Here is a 10185-nt window from a genome sequence, read left to right on the forward strand (position 1 = left end):
CCCAAAGAGGAAAGTATCAGCTGCTCCCCTTTCCTCGGTGCCCTTTTGCCTACTGCAGCTTTCCCTGTAAGGGCTGCCTTTGCGCCCCTCCCTCAGTCAGTGCCATCTCTGCTCTCTCCTTCAGGGGGGAAAGGCTTTCTCTTCACCGTGGCTGACCTGCAGGCTGGAGTTGTTCGCTATCATCACGATGACAGTGACTCCACCAAAGACTTTGTGGTCTTCAGGATATTTGATGGTCATCACAGCATCCGCTATAAGTTTCCCATCAACATCCTGCCCAAAGATGACAGTCCGCCGTTCCTCATCAATAACGTTATTATTGAACTGGAAGAGGGCCAGACCATACTGATCCAGGGTTCCATGCTGAGAGCTTCAGACATGGACTCCAGCGATGACTACATCTTCTTTAATGTCACAAGACCTCCTCAGGCTGGAGAGATCATGAAGAAGCCAGGGCCAGGACTGATAGGTAAGTTCTGGGCCGTTAAGATATTTGTGCGAAGGTGGGCATCAGTTTATGAGGTGAGATACTATTATTATTCCCATTTTATAGATGGGAAGCTTGAGACTTAGAGACTTGAAGTTGATTCATTCAAGGGTGGGCATCCAGAAAGTTCCAGAGCTGGGCCTGAAAGTAATCATTTCACTTGGAAAAATTAAGTCAGCCGAGCACAGTGATAGAACAAATAAGTTTGAAGAGAGATGTTTGGCTTATTGTAGATTTTTGATAAAGTAATTTCATGAATAACATTTCCTTATATTTTGTTAGAATAATTTCATAACTAGTTCTTAAACTAGTCAGGAGCATCAAAATAGGGATCAAGTGGTGTTTCTTAAGACAATGTTTCTTAAAAAGACTTTTCTAATGCTAATTCATCCACATATTTTAAGACAGATGTAACAACTTTAATTTTCCTGCTTTGTTATGTATAAGCTTATATGAAGATTCCTTAGGTACATACAACATGATATGCTGAGAAGACTTGAGGTAAGTCCGATATCTTTATACCCAAACACTTGCAGTTGGTTACAAAAATATTTGGTGTTTTGTGGACCCAATAGGCTATCCTGTCCCTGGCTTCCTTCAGAGGGACCTGTTTAATGGCATCATTTACTATCGTCACTTTGGTGGAGAAATCTTTGAAGATTCTTTTGAATTTGTCCTTTGCGACAGCCATGAACCTCCAAATCTCTCAATGCCACAGGTAAGAGGCCATTCTGAACACTTCTCCAAGACTTGTCCGCAGATATCAGTTCTGGGGAGATGTTATTAGGGACTACATGAAAATAGGTTTCAAGATTCAAAGACTGAGAAGCAATGGAGTAAGCAAAAGTAAGTCAATTTCTTTGTAACACCACTTCTCTACCATTTACTTTTCGAATGAGTTCTGCAAATTTTTATGTGTGATATTTCCAGCACCTTTATACAGGACACCTCACAAAATTTGCTGTGCTCATATCACTCAAGAAAACACTGACATTTTATATGTAGTAGTGGAGTTCGGCTATAAATATAAGCTGTGGAGTTTGGCTGCCTATGTTTCTCTCCTGCATTTGACACAATTATCTGATTGATCTGTAGTTCAGTTTCCCTATCTGTAAAACAGGGACTAATACAACTTCCTTATAGAATGATTGTGAGAGTAAGTAATATATATAAACTACTGCGAACTTTCTGGCACATGGTAAGCACTCAATAGATAAATTAGCTATTATCTATTGTTGCTTTTGGAGAACTAAGAGTTTTACTACCACTCAAGGATATCATTTAAATTCACAGAATGGAGAAATAATTATAAAAATAGAAAGTTAGGGACTGCTTTTTTCTTTTCTTTTCTTATATATTTTATAAATTATATTTTTATTTCTATCATATTTAAGTTCAAGTGTAAATGTTAGATCCCTTTATAATGAGGACCAGAGTAATAAAAACTTTATTCAGATAAAATTATTTCTAAATCTTGGAAAATAAGTCAGACATAATACTGTAGGTCCAGTTATGAGATTATTTCTTTGGATGGATGGATGGGTTTCTAAAGAAGGAGTCATAATCACATTTTTCTCTGCTTTCATCTTATTAATCTACTAGAGGCCTGTTGCACAAATTTGTGCATGGGTGGGGTCCCTCGGCCTGACCGGTGATTGGGGCCAATTGGGGCCATCTTGCCCAGTCCCGATTGGGGCCAATGGGGGCTGGCCAGGAGGAACCACAAGAGGTTGGCCGGCCGTTGGGGAGGGACCGTGGAAGGGCTCCAGGGCATGTCCAGCCTGTCTCACCTAGTCCCAGTCAGCTGGACCCCAGCAGCAAGCTAACCTACTGGTCAGAGCGTCTGCCCCCTGGTGGTCAGTGCATGTCATAGCGACTGGTCGAGCGGTCGACCGTAGGTTGACCAGTCAGACACTTAGCATATTAGGATTTTATATATATATATAGATGTTGAAGGATAGAGGAAGAGAGAGAGAACCTATAAATTACTCTATATTCATGTACCATATTTTGTTTGGCTCCTAAATATTCTCCAGCTCAGCCTTGTGTAATCACCTCTCTACTTGTCATCTCTACATGTCTATCTCACCAGGATTTTAAAAACACCATGTCCACAGACATTTAGTATATTTTCCCCCAAACTTGCACAAAACCACTGTAACTAGAATCCCCTGAAGTCATCCCTAACCCCTTCTCTCTCTCTCTAATATCTGAATAACTAATTAGTCAGCAAATCTAACTAAATCTATCAGATAAATTTCTCTCATCTGTCTATACTTCCCCACCCATTGCCATTGTTTTAATTCCAACCTTCATCTTTTTGGGACTAGATTAACTTCAGAATCTCTCGCAGGGTCTCTTGAAGAATAGATCAGCAATATCCTTATAACTGAGGACAGTTAAAATCCACTGATATAGTAACTTTGTATTCAATATAATTTATCTAGTACCCATTCCCCAATTCTCCCTCTTGATTTGTGGCAGTGCCAGCTCACTTCCTCTCCAGACATGGACCTTCTCTCAGCGATAACATCGCCTGTTCCAGGAAGCCTTCTCTGGTGCCCTCACCCCACAGTTCCCCCACGATGGGTCAGCTGGTCCTTTTATGTAGCTGATCCAATATCAAATCACTATAATGTGAGGCCATTATTTGTTTTATTGGATCAACTATGAGCTCATTGATGACAGGAATCCTAAATTATTCATCTGTGTCTTCAGGCCTTGGTATGTGACTCAGATAGAACCTCAAAAACTGTTCTGGTTCTTTCAACTTTTATTGAAAGTAGGAAAAAATAAAAAAAACTGAAATATTTTGTAAGGACTGGTGAAGTAGTGAGATGAAGAGATAGTAAGTGGAAAGTTTAATTCGCCAGAGTTTCCAGGAATTAGTGTGTGCACAACGACAGAACAAGTATTTTATGTGTGTGTGCTGGTGAGAATTTTTGTGTTGTAAAACCCTGATACCTTCATTGAAAAGTCCAAATTTTAAGGGACTTTAATGATGATCTAGTCTATTTGATGACTGCATCTCCAATTTGGACAAGTATCTAGTCATGCCCTACATATAAAATTGTATTTAAAGTATTTTTAAAAATTGTAACTTTCAGCTGTTCAACTAAAGGTCCAGATAAGATGGTTACTTAATAGGAGCTTTTGTGATCTGTAGGTCCCATGGTCACTGAAGGTTAAGTTAAACTCAGATGATTGTTTAGGCCACATGTGAAAACACTTCCTTTTATAAAGGCAGAAACCGAGCATTTCCTCAGGTGAGAAACAAGTTAATAAAAGCAGGAAGGAAGTTGCACAAGCAGGGATGCTCCTTACCTCCTTTCATGCTTCCTAACTGGATACTCCTGCTGAGAGATCTACCTGTACATCAACAAGGTGCTCACATATCAGCAAGAAACCCCTCCCTCTTTCTATATTGGTTGTCATGGCTGTCATCAAATAAAGCCTCATGCTCTCAATTTGCTTTTTAAAAATATTCCCTTCTTTATCCTTCTCCGTAGAGAGCTTTATAGGTTTTAAGCCTCAGGAGATCTTAAACCAGGAGAGAGTAACGTTGGAAGTAAGATGGAAAATGCAAAATAAGGATAGAAAGGAGAAGCAGAAAGATGACTAAGAAATGAAAGCAGATGCCCCAAAGGCCTGTGGGTGAAGTGGAAGGGAGCAATGAACTAAAGCCAGACGAGAGAACAGGCACCCAGGGTGTGAGCATTTAGAACAGTGGTTCTCAACCTGTGGGTCGTGACCCCTTTGGGGGGGTCGAACGACCCTTTCACAGGGGTCGCCTAAGACCATCGGAAAACACATATATAATTACATATTGTTTTTGTGATTAATCACTATGCTTTAATTATGTTCCATTTGTAACAATGAAATTGGAGGTCACCACAACATGCGGAACTGTATTAAAGGGTTGCGGCATTAGGAAGGTTGAGAACCACTGATTTAGAAGAAGTCAAACCTGATAGTGGGGTGGGCAAAATGCATTGGAAGTAGTTCCTGAGAGCAAGAAGTAGCACAGGATAAACTCAAAGGAAGCTGTAAGATAAAGAATCAGGCAGGAATCAAAGGTCAGGGCAAAGAAAGGATCAAGAATCCATGTCAACAAGGAAGAGATATCAGCCCACAAAATACCATATTATGAACATTGAGGGTCAAGGTTAGGCTTTGTCACTCTGTGTACTGATTTGTCACTTTGTATTCGGATTCCCTATAAGCCTGTTTTTGGGTGCTTGTGACCATAAGTAGACTGGAGGCATGCAGGGGACCCCAGCAAGGGAGAGCCCTGCGATTGGGCTGGGCATTACTTTCCCACCATTAAGGGAATGGCTATTTAGTAACGTCTTTGTTACAACCAAATTTCAGTAAAATGCAAATGGTTCATTTCTCTATGGAGTTTGTTAAAATAGGATTTTTCTCATCCACAGACACACACACAGTAATTGTTTAAACATGCATCAATATGTAAGGACACATCAACCTAGGCGATCATAAAGCATGTTGAAAAATGTGCCCACCAAGAATTACTATAGGAGTATAAAAAGGCATGCCTTGTACATTCTTTTTACACAAAGAACACATTGGAGACTAAATTAGCATGGAAAATGGTCTCTTTAAGGCACAATAACTATTGTTTCCTTATTAAATCCAGTTTTTCAATTAAGTGCAGCCTCACTGATCCACACTGTGGCTGGGAAACCCCACAGAGAATTTCTGAACTTTGTAGATTAGCAGAAAACTATAATTGGGGAAAAAAATGTGACACAGACTCCAGGAGACTGGAGAAATGACTGTCATCGTGTTTATTTATTTTGATAACTGCCTTTAGTTTTTAATTATTGAAATGCTTCATAATGGAGGAGCACATATGCTGTAGGCTTTTGTAAGAGCAATGAAGACTGGAGACGAGGAATTAACTTATTGAACATCTACTACCAAGTACTCACAGTGTTACTAGCTATCTCATTTGATCCTGACAACACTTCACTACAATAGCCATTATTATCATTCCCAATGTGCAGAGAGAAAAACTGACCCCAAAGGGGCTCACTGATTGGCCTCAGGGGGCACAGCTTGCACAGCTAATGTTCCGGTATTTTCTATATTGTAGTTTTGTTTTTTTGGCTTTGTATGTCAATTTAAAAAGGAAGTCACTTTATTTTCAAATTGGGTGTTGTGAATACTATTATTGTAGACAAAATTGGCATTGCTGCCGGCTGGTGTTGCTCAGTGGTTGAGCATCCACCCATGAACCAAGAGGTCACCAGTTTGATCCCCAGTAGGGGGCATGCAGAAGACAGTCATTCGATGTTTCTCTCTATCCCTCTCCTTTCCTCTCTTTCTAAAATCAATAAAAAAGATATTTTAAAAAATTGGCATTGCAGATCTGTGCTTCAATGACAATATTAAATTTATTAAAATAAAGTTATTAAATTAAAATATTAAATTCATTAAAAGAAATAAAAACCAGAATAAGAATACCCATGACACCAAGCAAATGTACCATTGCAAGACAGAATAAGTAATTGCTTTCTCACAACCAGTCGTGAATTATTGTAAGAAAATGTGATGATAAAAGCTGTTCGGCTGCCCAGCTAGCATGGCTCAGTGGTTGAAGGTCGACATATGCCCGGGTTGCAGGCTCAGTCCCTGGTGTGGGTCATGCAAGGGGCAGCCAATCAGTGATTCTCTCTCATCATTGATGTTTCTATCTTTCTCTCTCTCCCTTTCTCTCTGAAATCAATAAAAATATATTTAAAAAAATAAAAACAGCTGTTCAGCAAACCCTCCACGCCCTCCAGTAGGATCCAGACCTGTGAGTGCGCTTTAAGAATTCTTAAAATCACAAACAGGACATATTGACTTATTCAGTTAGCAAACACTGATGAAGTCCTTTCTACCTACAAAATACTGTGCTAGATGTAGAGTACAGAGATGAACAGAATATTTATTGAGCACCTACTATGTGTGAGACATTTTTATATACATAGTGGTCTTTGATCCTCATAACAACTCTGTGAGGCTGTTGTCATTATACTTAACTTACATATAAGAAAATCGACATTTTAAAAAGTTTAGTGACTTGTTCAAGATCAATAGCTACTAAGTGGCATACTTAGGCCTTTAATGGTCTGTTCACTGCCAAATTCCATGTGGTTTGTACTACTCTATGATCCCCCTCTTACAGAACTTTCAGTCTAGGAGACACTGACGTGTGAACTACTAACTAATAATATAAGACATAAAATAATAATGTTTCTCAAGGGACAAACAAATTTAGGAACAATTCCAACTGAGAAATTGGGGAAAGTTTCAAGAAGAGCCATTAAGGATATGAAAAACCCAGGCTGCTGGAGAAAGCAGGAGAAAAGAATTCCAGGTTGAAGAAACAGCATGACCCAAAGCTTAAAGTCTAGGACCCAGACCTTTGTGTGCAGCTGGAATTCTGGCTTAATGTTGAAAGGAGTAGCAGATAAAGTGGAAAAATAGGGTGTGCAAACTGTGGGGGGTTATATATCCTTTTCACAATAAAACAATTAAAAAAATTTTTAAAAAATCACCATAATATTGGCAAAAAATCACTACAAAATCAAAACCAAACTGTAGAGGCTCTTAGATGCCATGCTAAGGAGTTTGAATAAGTCTGTCCCTCCTGGGTGGTTGTAAAGACTTTGAGGAAGGGAATAACCTAATTAGATTTGTATTTTTTAAAAGATAGCACTAGAGGTATGTAAGTCTAGATTAGCTACTGAAGTTAGGGCCAGCAGAAAGCTGTTGCAATAATGTAAGGAATACATTATGAGAGCTAGAGCTAGACCAGTAACAGTAGGAATGACAGCTGGTGTGGGAGTGGAGTGTGGTCACTACGGTATTTAGAAATTTTATAAGTAGTGACTCTGGGAGGTGTTTTATACATATGTGGAGAGAGAATGAGGAGCCAAATTTTATATCACAGTTTCTAGAATCTGAGTAGAGGGAGGTTAAAAAATGCACAGGTGGTTGTTGGAAGGGAGATGCAGAAATACCCATTCTATATAGCACTCATGAACGATTACCTATAATTGTGATAATTACATCCTTAAAATGTAATATCAAATGGGTGGAGAATGTTCCATTTTTGGTTCACATTCTTACTACCTCCCAAATCATTTCAGTGAAAGTATATTATAATTGTAAGTTTTCAAAAATCACCATGACTAGGTGATTGTGGGGTGTTGCCTTTGGTGTCTTATTGGTACCTCAAAGTAACGGTACAGATCATTTCTTTTCAGGTGGTGACAATTCATATCACTCCAGTGGATGACCAGCTTCCAAAAGAGGCTCCTGGAGTTTCTCGGCATCTGGTTGTCAAGGAAACGGAGGTGGCCTACCTAACTAAGAAACATCTGCATTTCATAGATACGGAATCGTATGACAGGGAGCTGCTCTATACAGTAACAACTCCTCCGTTTTTTTCTTTCAGTCACAGGTATCTATGAAAGGTCATTAGTGGAGGGTTGTGTTCTAGGACTGGAGAGTCCAAAGGGTCAATATATGGTGCTGTGGTTCAATTGCTTTCTTGTCCAACACGAACATACATTCAATTCAGCATTTACTCTAATCTCAAACTTATACCTCCTTCCAAAGCTGTATTAAGGGGTAAGTGACCTGTATCTTGTTGTGTCTTTAACTTAGGTGGCCTAAAAACAGTCTCTAATCCCCTTTTCTAAAGAGAATGCTATGTTTTTCTTTTTAGTAAAATGTAATGAGTCTCTATAGCATTATTTTTAGGTATTGCAGGCCACAAAATGGTCATATTCTATGATCCCAATCCAAGGAAGTGACATGAATATACCTTAGCTGGTGTCATGTACATGATAGCAAGGGAACATTTTTAGGATGAGAATAATGATTCTCTTTCTTGATGTCAAAGCAGAAAATAGCGTACATACTTTTTTGCAGCAGTGATGAAAATAGCATTGATGAGATTAAGCGTAAGACTAGAATCCCTAACATAAAGAGAATATAAAGATGACATATTTTATTTCTTCCCACAATGAGCTCTTTTAGTTTTAAAAAACTTGGTTGTAGGCTATTTGATTTAATTCTCATTACTTGAAAAATTAGCTGATGTATTTAATATTTCTCTTTAGACACTTGGACGCTGGGAAATTATTCATGGTGGATAGCATACCAAAGCTGACCAAGAATCCTGCAGCCCAGGGCTTGAAGTCCTTCACTCAGGTGGGATGCTGTGCTACAATGTTGAAAAACGTGATGGAAGGAAGTATCCTTGGAGAAGTCATGTGCTCCTAGTATTGCCCATGAGAATGATGGCCTTTGATGTCTCTTACCAGTGCTCGATGTCTTCATTCTTTCTCCTTGTGCATTTACATTAAGCATGCAACATCTATTTGACAATGCTTGATCAAGCTGGATATGATTTCACAATCTTGTAACTCAGTGCAGACTTTTGCATTGTTTTGCCAGCAGGGACCAGACACATATGTTTTTATTCCACTAAATTCAGTTTATTTAATATCCTGCCAGATTAGTGTACTAGTGCTGCCGTATCAAAGTAACATAAACAGGATGGCTTAAAACAACTGTGAGTTATTGTTTCACAGTCTGAGGCTGGAAGCCTGAAATCAGGGTGATGGCAGGGCCATCCTCTCTGAAACCCCATAAGGGAATCCTTCATTTCCTTCCTTGCTTCTGGTGGTTTGCGGGCTGTCTTTGACATTACTTGGCTTGTAGATATATTGCTCCAACCTCTGCCTGTCATCCCATGGCTCTCTTCTTCTTATTTGTCTCTCTCTTCTTGTAAGTTTATCAGTTATGTTATATCAAAGGCATACCATACTCCACTATGACCTCACCTTAACTAATTACATCTGCAATAACCTACTCCCTAATAAAGCCACACTCTGAGGTTCCAGGGATTAGGTTTTCAACATACCTTTTGAGGGACACAATTCAACCAGAACATCTGTTGATCCAAATTTTTTATCAGTCTTCTCCCTACTCCTGTGGACTCTTCTCTGAAGACCTCCAAGGGTGATAAGTGTGCAGACAGCAGCTATAGCTGTAGTTTGGGTCCAATTATGCCTAATCTCCCTGTAGTTAGATGCTGTAAATGAGTATGTCAACCCTATCTCGTAAGTACTGTTATTTTATCATTTCACTTATTTTACAGATAAGGAAAAAGAGACCTTGCAAGTTTCAGCTGCTTGAGCAATATCATGCAGCTACTTGAACTGGTAGAGCTCTACCTCTGGCGAAGCTGTTAAAATTCAAGTGTCCTGTCTTTTACAGAGTTGGTTGGCTTCAAGCGCTTGATACATTTACTTAGTTTCTTTGTCCTTTTCCCTCCTGATTTTTAGAAAATGTGGTTTATAAAGTGGACTTTTTTGGAATGCTCAAATTGATGATGGTGGCATTTACCATAGCCCATGTCCTTATCAGGATGGTTCTCTGAGACCTAAGTCTCTAAAAGTCTCTAATCCTTGCAAATTGGCATCCATGTGTCCATCTCGGTTTACTTTGTAGGATGCTGTGAACTACATGAAAGTGGCCTACATGCCACCCATGAGTGACATAGGCCCCCGTCTAAGACACGTCCAGTTCACATTTTCCATCAGTAACCAGCACGGCGGGCTTTGCATGGGATCTGCTTTAACATCACGCTTCTTCCAGTGGACAACCAAGTTCCT

At 39.4% G+C, this 10185-nt stretch overlaps 1 protein-coding gene across 1 annotated transcript in view; it reads left to right on the forward strand.

Annotated features, from left to right (window-relative positions):
- The window catches only part of FREM1 (FRAS1 related extracellular matrix 1), a 118346-nt gene that overhangs the window by 20596 nt on the left and 87565 nt on the right, over positions 1-10185 (forward strand). The window contains 6 exon segments of the mRNA XM_023755557.1: positions 125-469; positions 1063-1205; positions 7765-7961; positions 8626-8716; positions 10022-10127; positions 10130-10184. Coding sequence (XP_023611325.1) covers positions 125-469; positions 1063-1205; positions 7765-7961; positions 8626-8716; positions 10022-10127; positions 10130-10184 — 937 coding nt within the window.

The sequence above is a fragment of the Myotis lucifugus genome, unplaced genomic scaffold (assembly GCF_000147115.1).
Source record: "Myotis lucifugus unplaced genomic scaffold, Myoluc2.0 scaffold_79, whole genome shotgun sequence".
NCBI classification, from domain to species: Eukaryota; Metazoa; Chordata; class Mammalia; order Chiroptera; family Vespertilionidae; genus Myotis; species Myotis lucifugus.